The sequence below is a fragment of the Cricetulus griseus genome, chromosome 2, assembly GCF_003668045.3.
Source record: "Cricetulus griseus strain 17A/GY chromosome 2, alternate assembly CriGri-PICRH-1.0, whole genome shotgun sequence".
NCBI classification, from domain to species: Eukaryota; Metazoa; Chordata; class Mammalia; order Rodentia; family Cricetidae; genus Cricetulus; species Cricetulus griseus.
In genome coordinates, this window is record NC_048595.1 from 200,397,162 (window position 1) to 200,416,944 (window position 19,783).

General features: G+C 41.4%; 1 protein-coding gene across 2 annotated transcripts in view; it reads right to left on the minus strand.

Moving 5' to 3' along the window:
* The window catches only part of Pcdhac2 (protocadherin alpha subfamily C, 2), a 197,572-nt gene that overhangs the window by 13,678 nt on the left and 164,111 nt on the right, over window positions 1–19,783 (minus strand). For both annotated transcript variants that reach the window (XM_035440185.1, XM_027398102.2), the window contains one exon: window positions 16,685–16,773. In XM_035440185.1, coding sequence (XP_035296076.1) covers window positions 16,685–16,773 — 89 coding nt within the window. The remainder of the gene's footprint in view (window positions 1–16,684; window positions 16,774–19,783) is intronic.

Consider the following 19,783-nt stretch of genomic DNA (forward strand, 5'->3'; position numbering starts at 1 on the left):
TCAGTATGGAGGCTAAGACTCCTAATGATAGTGTTACTGTATTAGACATATAGCACAGATGGGGGGAGGGGGTCAGAAGGAAAGGTGTCACAGTTACTGTACAACCACAGATAACAACACTAAGTTGTTATTTTCATACCCTATGGCCTCACAATCCTTCTTCTAGAAATACATCTTACACAGATATTAGTGGAAATGTATTAAGACATGGTTTGTACAAGAATACATATATTGCATTGCTTACAAATGAAGAAGCTAAAAAGAAACTGAATAAAAATGAATTATATATCAGCCTACTGCTTAGTACTACCTGCCTTATTAGAGAATGATGTAGACCTATTTTACTGACTTACATATTTGTTAAACTTAAGCATTGGTGGGGGGGGATTGAGACAGGGTTCTCTGTGCCTTTAGAGGCTGTCCTGGAACTAGCTCTTGTAGATTAGGCTGGTCTCGAACTCACAGAGATCCACCTGCCTCTGCCTCCTGAGTGCTGGGATTAAAGGTGTGTGCCACCACTGCCCAGCAAACATAAGCATTTTTAAAAGTATTAAAAAAAACACCTGGGCAGCACAGTAGAGATGACCCTATTGATGGGGGTGTGTTGGGGTGTGGGTGGGTGTTCAGGTGAGACAGTCCTTGAGCATGGGCGATCTAACTCTGCCCCTCATCTGCCATATGGTGGTATGGGGGAGGGGAATGATCTCCCACCCCAAACCCCTCCTGCCTTGGCAGCTGGGAGAACTGGCCCTGAGGTCAGAAGAGTGGGGAAGCTGGCCCTGCCCTCACCAGCTGCTTGTACCTCCACTAGGCAACACAGAGAGCTGGCCCTGATGGTGTAGGTTTGGGAGAGCCGACTCTGAGGACATGAAACCAGGAACACTGCCCCCCCCCCCGCCCCCCCCCCCTGCTCATCACTTCAAGGGATGAACTAGCCAGGGCAATGCTGGAGTGCTCACCCTGGTGGTGAGAACAGGGGAGAGCTGGTGAGCTAACCAACCCTGCAACCCAGGCCTAGAACCAGGGTTATGAGTTGGCCCACCCCAGTATCCATCCCGTCTATGATCTGCTGGAGCACATGAAGGGACTGGTCCTGCAGACCCAAAGCTGCAGCATCTCCACAGAACAACAACAAGATATCCAAGAGGGGTCCCCAGTGAGGGCCCAGCATCAATAGTGTAGCAGAAACCAGAGGCCTTGAACCAGACAAGTTCCATATATCTTTATTTGCAATGAAAACACGCAAGTAAAGATATATGGATAAAAGGGTTTACTTAGTGGCTCACGGTGTCACACTGCACCTTCCATGATAAGATTTTTTTTCCTCTTTTTCTCTTAAATTTTATTTTGGGGGGAAGTTTGCAAGGGTAGAGGTCAGATAAGAATGGATAGGGAAATAAACAGGATCAAGATGTATGATGTGAAAGACAAAGAATAAAAAGAAAACTAAAATATATACATATACATAGAACTATACACTAATATGCATGTCAAATCCTGCTTTGACTTATGAAAAAGGCATATATTATAGGACTTAACAAATGTTTTAAATGTTTGATAGAGTGAACTCTATGTAAACTACAGACTATGGGTGATAGAAAATCAATCAGTCTGGTTTTAGCAATAGTAACCAATCTACCACTCTGAAGCAGAATATCCATGGGGCCCCCCAGGCATGCGTTTCTGCATGTGGGAGGGGGGCACCATATTTCCTTCTTTAAAGAAATCCTGTAAATAAGTAAAACTTATAAATTAAAAACTATTTGGAGGATGCTCACAAAATTGCTAGCAATGATTGCCTCACTGAAGAAGAATAGTTGAGAGAATGGCATCTTTATGTAAATAGTATCATACTATTTACTATACACCAATAATATAATTATATTTTATCTCTAAAACTTTTATGGGCATTCTGGGAGATAGTCACTATGTTTCTGAAGTACTTGTTACTAGCCAGGTAGAGAATGAGGCATTGCTCATTGTTTTAGTTCATTAGGGATTTGATTTTCATAATTTTTGTTTCATAACTAAATCAAACAGAAAAAGATCAAAACAAACACACGCTCAGCCTAGTTCAAAACTCAAGGCACTATATCATTGTTGTGTATATCGGAACCCATACCTCACAGTGCTTCATGAAAATGGGGGAAAGGAGGTTGATAAGAAATTAAGAGTCTCAAGATAGTGATTATATGAAAATGAGGACATGATGGCTCCTAGGTATGGTTGAGGAGAAGAATTTTATTGGAGATAGGAGGGAGAGAACAGCCAGAGGCATCTGGGAAAGTCCAGACCGAACTGGGCCATGAGAAGAGAAGGGCAGAGTGAGAGAGAGAAAAGAAAGAGAGTCCAAGTGGCAAAGAGGCCCAAAGCCAGCCAAGACAGGAGCTGAGAGTGTGCAGGGTCAAACTGGCAGGTTTATATAAGAATAAGAAGGGGAGAGCTAGGTGCTGGTAGCACACGCCGCCGGGGAAGCAGAGGCAAGCGGATCTTCGAGTTCCAGGCCAGCCTAGTCTACAAAGTGAGTTCCAGGACAGCCAAGGCTATACAGAGAAACCCTGGCTAGAAAAACAACAAAATCAAACAAAGTAGAATCTGGGGGAAGGGAAGTGAAAGTGAAGGCCCTGGCCTGGAGAGGTCTAGGGTAGTGGCAAGGTGAGACTGCTGGGAGAAGCCACAGGTACCAAATGAGCCTACAGGGCAGGAGTGCTGTTTTGGTATGCTAACAGACCACAGTTAGCCATTTGTCCCAAGTTTCTTAGGGACTGACCGAGAAGTCTTCCTAAATGAAGTGGCCAGTGAAACTAGCCTAGCCTAGACCTAGATCCCAGTGAAATTACCCTAGCCTAGCCCTAGATCCCACAGCTAGCACCCTCCTCCAGCCCCGTGATAGTCACTTCCAAGAGCGTTCCCACTCCCTGCCCTACCCAGAAGTGTGTGAGGCACAGACAGTCCCCCTACCGAGAAAGCATCCCCTGCCTTGGGTTACTCTTTCAAACTTTTCTGCTCTCCCCTCCCCCTCTCTGCTCAATCTGTGCTTCTTGGAATTTGGCAGCGATCCCAGGCTCTGTGTTGCTGTGTCACTTCTCAGCCTCAAGCAACCATTTCTAGACGAGTAGTGATATCTCTGCATTGAGGACACAAAATGGAGAATCTGTCAGAACGCCACGGTAGCAAGATGACAGGAGCATGGAAGACCTTCACCACCACCACCACCCTGACCTACATACTTCAATCGCAGCCATTTAACATGGCAAAAAATGTTTCAAGTCTTACTTTGAGTGCCAGGCATTGTAATAACTTAAGAGCTTTAAATTTAGTGAAAAGAGTGCTGGTAGCATTTTTTTGGTGCTTGATACAAAACCATTCAGAGCAACATTCAGGCACTACCCAATCACCCCTGTTTTACATATCATTGCATTAATTGGGTGGTACAAAAGATTTTGGCACTGTGAAGTGCTATTTCAGTAAACTGTGGTAATATAAAACCAGCTTTAAACACACCTGCCTTCATGATCTACACTTCCTCAGATATGATCACACCAGGTCCCCCTAAATTGATGAAGAACATTCTCAACCCAGTCCTATGTATTTGTAAGAATGTACTTGGGTGGGTAATGTTGGATTTGCCTCCCTTTACTTCCCTATCCTAAAGTTTCTAAACTTGGTTTGTGTCTTAATTAGGGTTTGTTTCTTTTGCTGCAATGAAACATCATGATCAAAAAGCAAGCTGGGGAGGAGAGGGTTTATTTGGCTCATACTTTCATATTGCTGTTTCTTCAATATGAAGGAAGTCAGGACAGGGACTCAAACAGGGCAAGAACCTGGCTGGAGGCAGGAGCTGACTCAGAAGCCATGGAGGGGTTCTGCTTGCTGGCATGCCTCCCATGGCTTGCTCAGCCTTCTTTCTTATACAACCCAGGACCATCAGCCCAGGGATGGCACCAAGGACTGAGCCCTCCCCCAGTAATCACTAATTGCTGGATCTCATGGAGACATTTCCTCAACTAAGGCTCCTTCCTCTCTGATTACTCCAGTTTGTGTCAAGTTGACACACAAAACCAGCCAGTCCAGTTTGAGAGAGGGAAAGGCTTTTTTTCTTAGCTTATTCACTCACTCATCCTGACACCTGACAGGCTGATACTTGAAGATTTGGTAGAGCTGAAAGAGCTTTAAAGCATTTCCTAAAAACAAACCCTGGAGCTCTACTGCCAGAGAGTAAAACTATCAGTTGTTGCTTTTTTTTTAAAATCAGAGTATTTAAGGCCTGTAAAAACTAGCTTTAGTTTGCCTTCCTGATATCAGTTCCCATTTACTTTCCTACCCCACCCACCAAGTGCATGGCTCCTAGTCACCAAGATTATTTACTTCTTGTGACTTTTTTTTTTCATGTATTGTTTCCTTTGCTGGGAATTTTCTTTCTCTCTGCATCATACTCTCCATTCTTCTATATATCACACTAAATGCCAAATAATATCTGACATGGTCTGTAGACTTCCAATTCCATCATCTAGGCTTCCATAGATGGCTGTAGAGAAAGGGTTGTATCTTGCAAAAGTAATTTGGGGAGACTCTCAGAGAAGATGAATGAGCTCAATTGACTTACATGAAGTTTGTAATGAGTACAAAAGAGTCAGGCATTCTGAATGCCCAGCTTCCTCCCCCCTCGTATTTCTATCTTACTTTTCATGTTTCTATTCTCTATGACTAATTACGAGGAAAGAACTGTTATACAATTAAAATTTTAATCATATCAGCTGGATTAGAACCTGCTTTGATGTAAGGGCTTAATTAATGGCTGATGGTTCTACAGAAGGTCCCAACTAAACTCAATACTTGAGTACGTGGGTACTTGCAAATACTTGGGTACTTCCCAAGCCAAGGGAAGTATCTCTGGCAAGAAGGCAGTATTTCACTTCTTCATCTATATGTGGGAGGTGGGGTGGCAATGAAGGATAGAAAGAGAGAACAGGAATAAATGCTGGTAGACCACAATGGAATTGTAACAACCCGCCTGGCCCATGATTGGTGTAAAGATCTTCCGAGTACCTTTAAAATCACAGCCACTTAGAGGCTATTATCCTGGAGGCAAGGTTGTGACCCTGAGTGAGAAAGATCACAGAAGCTAATGTATACTTCTAAAACTCTAGAGTCAAAGATAAAACACCAAAAAGGCCATACCTCCAAAAGAAATTTCCCAGAGGCAATTATGTGGAATCAACTCATTCTTAGTTGGACAGAAGCAAACTGAAGTGACACTGGCCACTGACTAAACAGTCCCACGACAGCAGACCTCAGGAGCAATACTGCAACATCTCAGTCCATACAGAACTCATAGAAGACTATGCCCCTGAGGAGGGTCTCTCATGAGCCCAAGGCCTCATGGCCATCAGCAGTGGGAGGACAGAGTGATGAGTGTAGAGAGGCTTTGGAAGTGCCTCGCCTATTACATCTTGGGAGGAAGCTGGTGTCAACCCAGGTTCTTGTTCAAGGTACACCTAAGAATCAAACAAACCTTGACGTACCTATAAACCCAGAGCACTAGGCCCAAATTACCCAACTCCTGTCTCTAATGTAGGGAGCAGCTTTGAGGAAAACCTGGAAAGATAAAGAAGAATACTGGCTAAAGCACTTCCCACTCCTCAAGCCTCCAGTGCAGACAGATATCTACTGGTCAGGCTCTTAACTATCCTCTCCTATTCTTCAAGAAAGTCCTAATTGTACATTTAATTCCTTCCTCCTAGGCACAGACATCAGAAGCAGAGAAGACAGGCCACATGCATTGACTGTTTCCTGACATCACTTTGTAGACAGTGACATTTTTTAGCAGCTATAACGCCCCACGGTTACTCTTCTGGATAAGCTTTGGGATGATGCAGGGTGTGTCTTCTCCTGTCTCTCCCCAATCGGTAGAACACAATTTCTAAGCCAGGTGCATAGCAGTCAATCTCAGGCCTTAACATGATAATGTAGTGGGAGTTACTCCCTTTCTGCCCACATTTCCTCTGCTGTCCACAGAGAGGGGAATGATTACCATATGGACTCTTCTATCCTTAGGGTGGTGTGCTCAGGAAAGAGCTAGAAAGGAAGAGACCTTTACTCCTATTCCTTTGTTTACTGTTCATAGGAAATAACTGTTTATTCAGTTTGGGGAGGAGGGGCATGGAAAGCCTGATTTTAAATGGATTGTGCCACACACCAGCAGTCACTATCTATTCACAATATACCTTACCTAAATTTTTTCTCTATTCTCCCCAACTTGTACTGAGTAATCCATAAACTAGGATAGCTCTCTCTTCCCATGGGGGTGGTGGGCACTGGGGGTAGGTGGAACGACAGAAAGCTTTTTATTTTCATCCCCTTTGTTTTGGAAATTGGAGGCCCTGATAATATTCTTCAAAGTATCTTTGCCAGTAATAATCATACTAACTTTGATCATTCAGCTCCTTGTACCTGTTTTTTTAATTATATATAGTAATATATATATATATATATATATATATATATATATATATATATATACTATTGTGGGCAGTGCACATTTCACTGTAAGCGCACAGAAATCAGAGAACAACTCTGTGGAGTTGGGTCTTTCCTTCCACTTTCATGTGGGTTCCAGGAATCGAACTTGGGTTGCCAGGCTTGCAAGATAAGCACTTCACCTGCTTAGCCATCACACCAACCTCAGGAAATTAGTTAAGATTTGGAGAGGAAAGATGATTAATTAGTCTCAACTAGAATTAGGACAATTCATAAAAGGATTCAAAGTCTAGTCTGCAATTACTATACCCCCTTCATTTTCCTAATATGTATCTTAATTTACCTCCACCTTTATTAAACTATCAACCCATGCATGGCCACCTCTATTTGAACACCAAAGATCCCACGGTAGGGAAAATGATGTGCCCCTCTCTGAAAGAGGTCCCTATCCTAATTTCCAGGACCTGTGAATATATTGTATTGCATGATAAAAGTGATCTTAATTATATATGATTAAAGATCTTTAGACAGATTATGCTGGATTAGCTAGGCAAGCTCAGCACATTTACAATGTCCTTAGAAATTAAAGAGAAAGATTTGCAGATGCTACATTGTTGAATTTGAAGTTGAAACAAGGGCCCAAAAGTTTAGAAATTCAGGCAGTCTCTAAAAGCTACAAAGTATTAACACATGGGTCCTCTTATTTATTCTTCTAATGACTTTTGGGACAGTGTCATGCTATGCTACCAACACTGGCCTAGAACTCCACATCTTCCCTCCTAAGCCTCCCAGCTGTTAGCATCACAGTGTTGTAATTACAGTTATGTGCCTCCATGCCCAACTTCAAGAGGTCCTTCTAGAGAGCCTCTAAAAGACATATAACCCCTCCAACTCCATTATTGTAGCCAGTGAAGCCTACTTTGGGCTTCTGATCTTCAAATCAGATATGATAATCAAGTTACACTGTTTTAAACTACATATTTTGTGTTCATTTGCTTTGGTGGTCTTTGGATATAGAGATGTAATTTGTACCCTAAGGCAAAATGATGCCTTTACAAGTAACTAAAACTGTAAAGGGAGCTTTGGAATTGGGCAATGGGTAGAGACTGGAAGAATTTGAGAGACGGAATAGAAAAGGCCTCAACTACTTTATACAGACTGGTAGTAGAAAGGGATATTAATTATTCTGCTACAGAAGACCCATAAAGACACAGGAAGCATGACAAGGTAATCATGTATTTCTTAGAGAATTCCTAAATTTTTATGAACACACTATTCATGCAAATATGGATACCAAAGGTGTTGGGGGTGGTAATCAGATGGAAAGATGAAACATGCTATTGGCAATTGAAGGGAAGTGTATCCTTGCTTTGAGTGTCTAAAACACACCATGATTTATCCCCATTTGGGACTCTGACTTCCAAAACTGTAAGATAATAATCTGTGATATCTGAAATCACAAAATTTATGTTAACTTGAGATAGCAATAACATTAAACCCGTTTAGGCCTCTCACTGGCCTAGAGCTGAGACAATGAAACTGTCAACCTATTCTCTTTACCTGCCATGGGGACAATATGACAGAAAGATGTGGGTTGAAATGCTGCCTGTGGCACTGTATTCATTAATGAGTTCAACAATTTTTTCTTAAGCATTGGTGTGTGGGGGCCTTTCACTTGACACTGAGACTATAAAAGTGAGCAAAACCCTTTGGTCAGCTGTGTGATGTAAGGAAATCACTGATTTCCCATAAGCCTCAGTTTCCTTCTCTGAAACATGGGAATGATAATGTACTTCTCTCTTAGAGTTGTGTAAGGACTGGGGAGAAGCTCTATTGGTAAACTGCTTGTTTTACAAGCACAAAGACAGCCAGGCGTTGGTGGCGCACATCTTTAATCCCAGCACTTGGGAGGCAGAGGCAGGCGGATCTCTGTGAGTTCAAGGCCAGCCTGGTCTCCAGAGCGAGTGCCAGGATAGGCTCCAAAGCTACACAGAGAAGCCCTGTCTCGAAAAAAACAAACAAACAAACAAACAAACAAACAAAAACAAGCACAAAGACATGAGTTTGATTCCCAGACTGATGTTTTTAAAAAGGGTCAATCATGGTGTTGCATGCTTATAACCCTCTACCAAGGAGACAAAAACAGATTGATCCTTAGAGCTTGCTGCCCAGTGAGAGACCCTGTCTCTAAATAAAGGTGGAAGGCCCCTGAGGAATGACACCTGAAGTTGTCCTTTGACCTCCACATGCACTTACACACACACACACACACACACACACACACACACACACACAGCGCGCGCGCGCGCGCGCGCGCGCGCACACACACACACATCAAAGACCCTCCTACTAATAAACTCACTGGGAAAATCTCCCTAGGGCTGTTTATGTGATTTAGGGTTGTTGGGTTTTGTTGTTTGTTTCATTTTGTTTTCCTAAGAAGAGGACTGGGATACATTCAGTTGGCAAAGCACTTGCCGTGCAACAAGGCACTGAGTTCTATATCCAGTCCTAGGAGGAGGTAGGGAACAGCCTCCTTGTAGACTTTAGCTAAAAAGGAAAATTCTGTGCTCTGTGGCTCATCATCAAATTTACAGACTCAAATGGGTCTTCCTAAGAATTGTCTACACACCCAGTGATTCCCCTCCCCCCAAAAAATCCAGCCTCTCTTCATTCAGGTTGGTGAGTGAGCATCTGTTGCTCACATTTTCAGTGGTTTTAGGGTATTCATCTGACTCCAACTAATGATGGGAACAGTTTTGGCCCAGCATGCCATTCTGGACACAGGGTAGACTTTTGTTGGACATAAACTCAATCTGCTGACTTTTATTGAATCATCAACAGTGACCTTGCTTATTTAGACTGTTGTCTACAAAGCAACCCTCACTCATTTTTAAGTCTTTTTTTTTTTTAAACATATGATGAAACCTGTCATCTAAAGACCAAGGATTTGGGATACAGCAGGTAAGAGATATGACTCTAGTAATAACGAAGCTCTCATTGCCTCTTTTCTCTTGTGGACCCAAACCTGGCCATCCAAAGCTACTTCTTCATACCTCAAATTTCTACAAAGCTCTCAATTTCCTGCTTAAACTGGAGTGCAAACATTTCTTTTCCTGGATATCCTTTGGTAATATCTCCTCTAGTACTGGCTCCTTCCATCCTTTCCCTAGTCCTGTCCCTAGAAGGTAGACAAGACTGTTGCTGAGGCAGTGTCTGGCTTCAGAAGGTAGATTAGAGCAGCTTCCATCTCTGCTTCCCCCCCTTTTGCTGATTGAGAGCAATGAGACTTCAAGTGCCAAGTCAGAGAAAGTCCCCTTGCAATTCTCAAGCTTGTTTCCAGCTATCAGAAGCCTGATGGCTCTTCCCTAGAGACCCCTGGTCTACAGCCAATGCTTGACCTGAATATGTTTCTCCAGATTAGGCAGTGACCTTCTCAACTGCAAGGCTGACTGCTTCTGGGAAGATGAATTTTTCAAGTTCCTTTGGCTGACTGTCTCCAAAAATTCTTGCCATAAAAGTCCCTTGCTATCACCATGGCAGGCTTTAGTTTAATGATAGCCAGTGTGGGTGAGGGGTAGAGCAAGACTCTCTGGAACTGCAATGCTTAACACCATTCTGAATTGTCATGATAATTCTACTGTAAACCCGTCCATAGGAAGCAGACCTTGAAAACAGGAGTTCCCAGACCCCTAATCTAAACAATCCTGATCTTCCTCACAGAAGGAAGTGCAGACTCCACCCTCCATTTCCCCTTCCCCACAAAGCTCGCAAATAGCAAGCAGCCTGTTGTCTTTAGTTTTGAGCTGAGTCAAGTGGAAAAATTGTGAAATTCTCCCTTTCTTGGGCTCTTTACAATAGGATCTCCCTGGCAAAACCTGACTCTGACTGTTGATAGAGGGCTTTAAAAATGCAACAAAAACAGTCAAAGTGAATAGCAAGAACTAGAAAAGCATTTTAGAAAACTTGTTTCTTTTTCCTTTCTTTCGTTCTTTCTTCCTTCCTTCCTTTCTTTCTTTCTTTCTTTCTTCTTTTAAAGATTGGATCTTACTATATAGTTTGGCCTGAAACTCAGTATATAGGCCAGGCCACCCTTGAACTCTTGACAATCCTCCTGCCTCAGCCTCCTGAGTGCTGCTTTACATGTGTGTATCATCACAGCTGGCTCCACACAACTATTAAACAAAAGAATAAAATATATGACTTTTCTAAAACATAGTCAAAAGTTGTCAGGAGGAATTTCCTCAGGAACCATACTCTATTGCTCCAATGTAGTCAACATGTCAAATGGATCAATGATAACCAGAGAAACTACTATTAAGGTCCTTTTTGTTTGTTTGATTGATTGTTTGTTTGTTTGGCCCAGCATTAGCTTGTGTCTTTGCATCTTTGGGGTCTGAAGAAAACTGCAGCCTTAGGGAACAGTTATTGATGTCCATCTCTCCTCACTGCATATGTCTTCAAAATGTGTGTCAAGAAGCACACATGAGTGTATACAAGGTTGGGTAATTTCCAGAAGACATAGAGTTTCCATTTGAGGCCACTGAGAAGGAAGAAATTTCTTAGTGCATAACAGGGTTTCAACCCTGGTTGTATTTTGCCTTGAGTTACCAATCCAGAAAAAATTGGTATGAAGGAAATATACAGAAAACACACAGGGTAGAGAACTACTGCAGAAGGTACTTCTTATAAATAAATAAATAAATAAATAAATAAATAAATAAATCCTCAGAATACCAGGATATTCTCAACCCCATCCTTTTACCTACACAGCCAAAAAAAAAAAAAAAAAAAAAAAGATACAGAGTGTCTCTCCAAGTAGGAGATGAAGAAAGGACACATAGACAGAGGCAACAAAGCTTCCTGGCTTCTCCAGGCTTAATCCTTCCTTTGCCACCTTGATATCATCCCCCAGGCCAGGCTATAACAAACACATCTTTGTCTATCATGGGCTACATAGACCACTCCACCAAGCATAATGAGCTTCGAACCCCCAGACAATGAAATTGCATCTTCCACAGGTTTGCTTTCCTGAGATCATTACACAGAGCTCTTTTCCTGGACTGTCAAGTGGAAGGTGACAGTGAAAGACATAGAGAAGAGCTGCCCCACTCACGAGATCCCTGAACTCATTTTTTTTTTATCCTAATAAGGATATGTACACACCTACCAGGACCAGCATTGCCATGACAACAGCTGAAGTCCAGGGTGAGCAGGTTAGTGGAACAGCATGCTCTCTCTCTAAATTCTCCCCAAAGAGCCTGAGGCTGCACTCACTCATGAGACATAAAAGATGTTGACAGCCTCCTAAATGGACTCCAAAAGAACTAAAGGAATATAGTTTCTTTGGGAGGACTGATTAGAGATGGAGCCTTTCCTTGAGGACTTGGCTTGGTCAGAAAGGCAAAAATCTATAAAATTAATAAGTGCTTGGATCTCCCTATAAAACTAGGACACACAATCATGTCAATTTCCCACAAAGTAAAGAGAGGCCACAAACCAGGACAAAAGCAATCCTACAAGGAAATAGAGAGACAGGCACTTAAATAAAATCTCAGTAGCATAGCCTCCCAAAAGAGGCGACTCAGAGAAACTCAGGCTTAAATTTTGAAAGTAAAGGATAAAGTCGTCTCTTCTATGAGAAATCACACAAAAAAAATAGCTGTTTTTTTACTAATTGTTTTTCTTTGGACCCTTCAATATATGAGTTCTATGTCATTTAATTCTCCTAATGACCTCATAAGGAAGACACTACACTTATGTCCATTTTACTGAAAAAGAAACTGAGCACAGAAAGGTCTTGGGGACATACAGCAACCAAGTGGCACAGAAAAAAAAAAATCCAAGGAAGGTTGCTCTGAGTCTGGCATTTGGGTGTTTAACAATTATCTCTGGGGTCTGGGAAAGGACCCTGCTTCCCACAAGAATCATAAACAGATGGCTTCCTCAGTTTCAGAGCCTCTAAACATACTAGTAACATCAGAAATATTTACTCTAGCCCAATTCATTTTTGCTGTTACTGATTGTGACTTCAACACTGGGGACTGAGCCCAGGGCTTCCCACATGATAGGTAAGTAATCTAGCATGGAGTTACATTCTACTGCTCTTTTCACTTTTTATTTTGAGACAGTGTCTCATTAAGTTGTCCAAGTTGGCCTTGAATTTGCAATCCCCCCTGTTGGCAGCCCCCTGAGTAGGAGAGCTTACAGACCTGAATCACCAAACCCACCTCTAGACAAATTCCTAAATTTTAGGGTGCACTGAGACTACATGGGGAGTTCTTCTGAACACTCTTCATTTCTAGCAAGTCCCTAGATGTCGTTGGTACTCTACAGCAGAAACTACACTAAGAGAACCACTGTCTAGTACCCTGAGTTCTCTAGCTAAGTCTCACTGCCTTAGAGCCTATCCCACTCAATTAATCTTTCACTGCTTAGTCCCAGGTCCCCTGGGCCTTGCTTCACAGGCTATAATGTTATCTTTGGCAATGTTATGTGCCTTGGGATTCCCTGAGCTCTTCTGATAAATATAGAGAACAGTTATTATCCCCTGTTATCCCTAGGGGAATGGACTCCTGGACCACCACAGACACCCAAATCAGTTGAGGTTCAAATCACATGTAAAATGCAAAAGGTGTAGTGATTGCCTGTAATACATATCATAGACCCTCCTCTGTACTTCATATCATCTCCAGATGAGTGACAATGCCTAATACAATGAAAACGCTATGTACATTTTTACTTTGTACTATTTAGGAAAGAGTAGCAAGGCCTGTATGTGTCTGGTACAGATGCATTTTTTTGCCTCATATTTTTATTTGTGGTTGGCTGACTCCATGGATGCAGAACTTGGAAGATCCAGTTGGATTTCCCACTCTAAAATATTTTTACATTTGCTTTAGTGGATAGTTTAGTGGGTTTTTGTTGTTGTTGTTTGTTGTTGTTGTTGTTGTTGTTGTTGTGTTGTTGTTGTTTTATTTGGAGTGGATTTTTTTTCCTAGAGAGAGTTTTCCATGTAGATTATGCTGGCCTCAACTTGAGATCCTGCTACTACATCAGCCTCCCTTGTGCTAAAGTGTGCACTATCACAACCAGTTTGCACATATCTTGTAGCTCTTGAGGAACCTTGAAGAACTAGTAGGCAAGGGCAGCCTGACCCACCCACCACAGATAGCCAAACCAGTTTCCTGGCAGGCAGGGCCCATCTTTTTTAGAATCTCTTGGGATTTCCTCTGGGAGTTAATCCCAAGAGAATATTCATTAAGACTTTTTCAGGTCATTCACCCAGACAAAGTTAAAAAGTTGTAACACCTGTCCGTGTTTGGCCCTCTAACATCCCTCTCTCTAAAACACATTCCTCTATCCTTGCAGGGGCTGTAACCATATTTTGTGCATTCTCTGCTTAGCTAATTTTCTCTGTGCTCAGTCTCATGGGAAGCTGGAGGGAAATAAGGAGGCATGTGATCCAGTGCTGCTTACACAAAAGGCAGAGCTGGAGAACAGGGGCCAATCATCAGAATTAACCAATTTAATGCCTGACTTGTTTATCCTACATAAAACATCACCTGTAGCCCCCATTGATCCCTTCAGAATATGGCTTCTTTATTCTAGGCTTCTGCAGACTGTGAAATTAAATGAACAGCTTACCAACAAAGCAGAAGAATTAAAAAGGGAAAGCAACTCCAAGAAGCACACACATGAATAAGGAGCAGGGCACAGCAGGTCCAGGTCCTTTGTGCCTATGGTTACAGCCACTGCCAGTGTTGGTATGAAAAGAACAGTTTGGCAAGACACTAGAACATCTCAGACACAAGTGAAAGGACCTGCAAGCACAAGAAAGAAACCTTCCAGAAGCAACTGCACCTTCGTCATGAAGCACTAAGAATAACACAATCAGTGAAAAATAGGATTTGTTTGGGATTGAAAATCAAATTTGGAGAAGCATTTTCCTTTTCTCCAGGGAACAACAAATAAACCCTCCTCATCCCAAGTCCAGGAGGGTAGTGGTGGGTAACTGGACTGTATAGATGAGTGAATGACCCAGGTAACCTCAAAGGACCCGTATCTGGGCTACAAATGGAAACCACTGAAAATTCTAGCCAGGAGGTTGTAAGTCAGGGCCAGAGAGTAGATTATGCACCACCTAAGTATTTCCCCAAAAAGGCATATGCATTGATGCTACATGTCAACCATTGTCTTCGGCCCTTCTTTTCCTTTTGTTCTCATGGCAAGTCAATAACAAAGGCATCGCTACACTCAACTTACAGAAAGAACAGTTTAAAAGATATGCATTTAGGAACTTTGTCTATGTGCACTCAGTGAGTAAGCATGGCATTGGAATTCAGCTCAGCCCTCACTCTAAATCTTAGTTGTCACACCATTCTTTGACAAACAACAAAAATCACACTTTGAGTTCTAATGCCAAAAAGTACAAAGGACAGGGCAGAAGGCAGAGGAGAACCCTTTTAACTTCATGTAATTGGTGTGGGGGCATTTCAAAAAGCATGGTTAGGTCACCACGGAGTAATTAGAAAATGTGAGCTCTCCCCATTCCACGAGGGCCATGAGTCATGTGTCAGCAGCCAGCAAAAAAGAAAAGCAATGGAAATTCATCATCTGTCTCCATCAAAAACATGGGTCATGAATAGTTGGGATAGATGATCTCCAAGCACCACTCCTCCCTAAGAAGCTATTGGCAGTGGATGGATGATGGAGGAGAGAGAAATTGCCACTGGTAGGTTTCCGGTTCTCCAGTGCATGGCCCCACACCCATGCACATATGGGCAGCACTAACTGGACTTAGTGAGCTATCAAAATAAATGACATGAAGTTAGGAAGGGATATGTTGGGAATACATAAGGAAACTCGGAAGGGGTACATGGGAATTAGATAAATTATGTTTCATTGTATACATGTATGTAATGCTCAACAATAAAAAAAATAAAGAAAAAGAACTTGGATGCATTCTACTTGCTGACCAGTAGTAAATGCATGGTATGTGTATGTGTGGTGTGTACACATGCATGCATTAGGGACATATATTCCTAATATCCTTTTGAATATGAAGAAGAAACCTGGGTCAAAAACATGAAATAACCCATAAATGTTCCTATTTCACATGTGTCTAGAAATTTATATCAACCAATGTCATTCATGGGAAGCTATATTTAAAGCTAGCTCCTAGCTCACCAAACTAACCTATAATGTCTCTATGACAACAGGAGTAAGCCTAAAGGTAGGATGACCAGGCATGACTTCACATGTGGCTTTGAGTAGCTCGGAAGTGTCTAGGTGCCTCCTCACCCTACATTTACTATTCTGAGAACACACTCCTCAGTCATTTGTTCATTGGCACTGGGGTTGCAGATTTGTTCAATGGACTCTTGTTCTTATCCTTGCCATCTGCCAATATTAGCTGTCTGATAAATTGCTTCAACTTGTGCATTTTTGACAAATCTTACTTTTAGTTGACTTGTGAAACGCTCATAAATAGCAAATGCTGCTTGATTAGAATAAATGAAAAATCCTTAGAGTTGTCAGCAGAAACCAGGCCCTTAGCTGCACATGCTATTCAGCCTAACCATTTGAAAGGCATCCGATTATTTATTTTTAGAAAGAAGTCCTCACATATACCTTCTTACGTCATCTTTTATGTATGTGTGCATGTACTCATTTTAACTACTGAGCCATCTCTCCAGCCCCAATACTTTATTTAACTTTATTTTATGTGCATTGGTGTAAGGATACTAGATCCCCTGGAACTGGAGTTACAGACAGTTGTGAGCCTCCATGTGGTTGCTGGGAATAGAACCCAGGTCCTCTGGAAGAACAGCTAGTGCTCTTAGCATGTACTCATTTTAATATGGGTGGATTCTTAACAAAGCAGCATACTCTGCAGCCCTGTTACATATGCCTGGATACACTTGTGTTTGAACCCTATCTCTGCTGCTCAGAAGCTCTATGAATGTGGGTTCAACCCAAACTTCTATTTCTTCAGTCTCTAAAATGAAAACAGATGTAATAAGTTCTTGTTTATCTATTTTCAACTCTTGAAGAACTTCAAGCATAAAATCAAAACAGTTGTTTATATACAGAGACCGAGTTTATAGGAAAGAATAAAAAAGGAGCCATCTCTTACAAAACCAGGTCATTTGACCAATTTCCAGAACCCAAACAAAAAGAGAGAGAGATCCTGACTCTTTACCTGGTGTTGCACTGGATACTGTTGGCCACTGCTGATCAGGTCCTCCTGGACCAGCCCGTAGAATGCCAGCCTCCTCCAGGTGCACAGAGCTGAGGAAACAAATAGACCCAGATAACAGTTAGACCATTAATGCTTTTTCAACTCTTCTCCCACCCTCAGAAATTGCCTCCATTATGAAGGGAGGTCTGCAGCTAACACTCCCTGCTCATGCTTAAACTGCAACCATTACTGCTGAACAGTCACCTTGTAAAAGTGAAAAACCATTGCTGACTTACTGCCTGCTGTGCCACAGTGATAATAACGGGTTCTATCTTTGGTGGTTTTGGTTTTCATTAATACCTTGTGGTGCTCATTAAATCTAACAAAAGACCCACAAGACGACAAATGTCATTTTAACATCTCAGTGATGATGAAGGAAGCTTGTTCTCCAAACTCCCAACCCTCTCTCATGTTAAAAAACACTAATATTGTCAGCAGTAATATCAGTTTGGCTACCCAACTCACTCCTGGGAGTGGGGGTGCCCATTAACCCTAGGTCTCATACATACTTGCAAAGGTCTCTATCACTGAGTTACATCTCCAACCCTTCCTAATTTATTTTAAGACAGCATGATACTAAGAGGACTGGCTTTGAAACTGGCTTTAAAGTTGCTGGTTTTCTCTATCTGTCTCCCAAGCAGTTGGCGTTATAGGCATGTGTTACCATACCCAGCCCACTAACTATTTTGTTAGTTTTCCTGAAAGAATATATATATATATATATATGTATATATATATATATATATATATATATAATATGTATATATTACAAGAAATAGTAGTATGGACAGACAGTAATAAAAGTATTGTCTGCCACCAACCCTGAATAATTCTTAGCATTACTTCTCTTTTATTTTTTTCTGTATTGTTCTACAAACAGGTGACCTACCCAACATATCCTAAGACAAGAGAAACCCAATCACAACAATTCATAGGTCCACATTCAGAAGAGATTAATTCAGCATAAAATACCGCTGGGACCTGACCTGAAAGAGAGACACCTGGAGGCTAGCAGAGAGAAAACAAACTATCCAAGGACAGGAAGAGCACTGTGTCTATTGATGTATGTCTATAGCTATAGTGCACATCAGAACTTCAGAGGAAGAAGGAAAATGGGATCCCAACTCAGTAGCTGGGGAAATTCTCCAAAATTGGAGGACACTTTTAAGTAGACATTTGTTTATCCTCAAATTAAGTTACCAAAGCCTCAGTGACTGAGTGAAGGCCTCATAATGATATGGTGGGTCATAAGTTGAATAGGAAAGAGGATCCTACATCCAAGCAGTCCCTTGCTCTTTCACTCCAAACACTCGGGGTAATCCCCTGACTAAGCTGTGACCTAACACTGCTATCTTCATCTACAAAGTAGAATTTTCTCATTTTTTGTAAATATTTATGTCCTTTGGAAGTTTGGGAATCTACCAGAAAATTATGTGGACATAAAGATGTAACTTCCCTGCAATCAGTTCAGCTCAAAGCAGATCTGAAAAGTAAAATACAAGTGACATGATACCGAAGGTTAGACAGATCAAGAAGCTGATGCTCTGCGAAAAGGGAACATTCTTTATTTCCCAGCTCTGATACATGTTCAATGCACTACACCATGGAAAAGATACAATGTTTTAGTTTCAAATTGTATTTCCTTTCTTCTTACCATTTAAATCTCTTAATATCCTAACTGAAACCTGAACAGGAACAGCTTTGTCCATTTGCTTATGGGACGAGAAAGTGACAATTCTTTAATAGTTTATTTTAACCACAGTTTTAAAAAAAGCTGCACCTCACAGCCTTGGTACCTTTCAAGCAAAGCATGAATTCAATCGAAATAGTAAAAGCTGATACTGAAAAAAGAGCTTAATTTACCTAGTGCACAACGACACAAACATCTCAGCTGCAGACAAAAGCACAGGTCATCTTTAATGAGTATAAACAATTCCTCTGGTGCCTCACAGAAGAGCATCTGCATGAGTGTTTCTAGCTTAAAATTATGAGCCTGGTTCCAGCATGACATCTCAACAAGCCCGTTACCAATCTTCAGTCCTTCCCTGATTGCTCCTGATTCAGAAATAGCACCCACATAATGATCTCTGATCATTTGTAAGCTTGAGAAGGCACTACTTTATTTTAATCTAATGCATGTTTAATGAGCCAAAATTATATTTTCATTAATTCTACACATACTATTCTACAAGCTTTCTCTTTGGACATTGTCCTAGGTTTGATGAAGACTCAATAATTGCCCAGATATTCTGAGGGGCTTAAAGTCTGGAGTTCATTTCTTCTTCAAAGTTAAATCCTTTTGCTAATATAATCATTAATTTCTTGAGCCCCCTATCTGGTTTTCAAAGACAGTCACAAATAACGACTCTTTCATTTGGCCCCATGGCATGGACACACTCTGGGAATCAGTTACTGTCAAAGAGACAAAGTAGACAAGACAAAACTATATTAAATCTGGGTCTTGAGTAATGCTATTACTCTAAGTTGATCTAAAGCAAGCTAGATTTGGTCTCCAGATATTCAATAAACATGGCTCATCTCTAAAGAGCCCATGATATTGGTAACAATAAGAGAGCAAAATGATGGAGAAGACAGAAGATTCTCTCAGGGGCAAGCATAAACAACAATGGCTATCATTTATTGTGGCTAACAGTATGTAATAGGGTAAGCTAGGAGAACAAGGAATAGGAAATGGGAAACAATGTATGTATATACATTCATAATGTAGTCAAATTTGAAAGCGTCTGATTTTTATAAATTAAAATTTTAAGAGAGACAAAGTGTAGATGAGAGAGGGGATGAAGGAGTCTGAATCATCACAGGAAATTTAAAATAGTTTTACGTTGATACCAAAGCTTTTAAGCTGACACATCCTTGTAAGAATTTTGGTGAAAGTACAGAAACCTGCCAATGATTCCACATAGCATTTTCATTTCCCAGTACTCAATAAGCATTTGGCACTGATTACTTCCAAGGTTTCAAGAAATAATCATGGAGACAAAAATAATTGCATTCCCGGGGCACAATTTTTAAAGCGTCTGAATTTAAACAGCTGCTTCT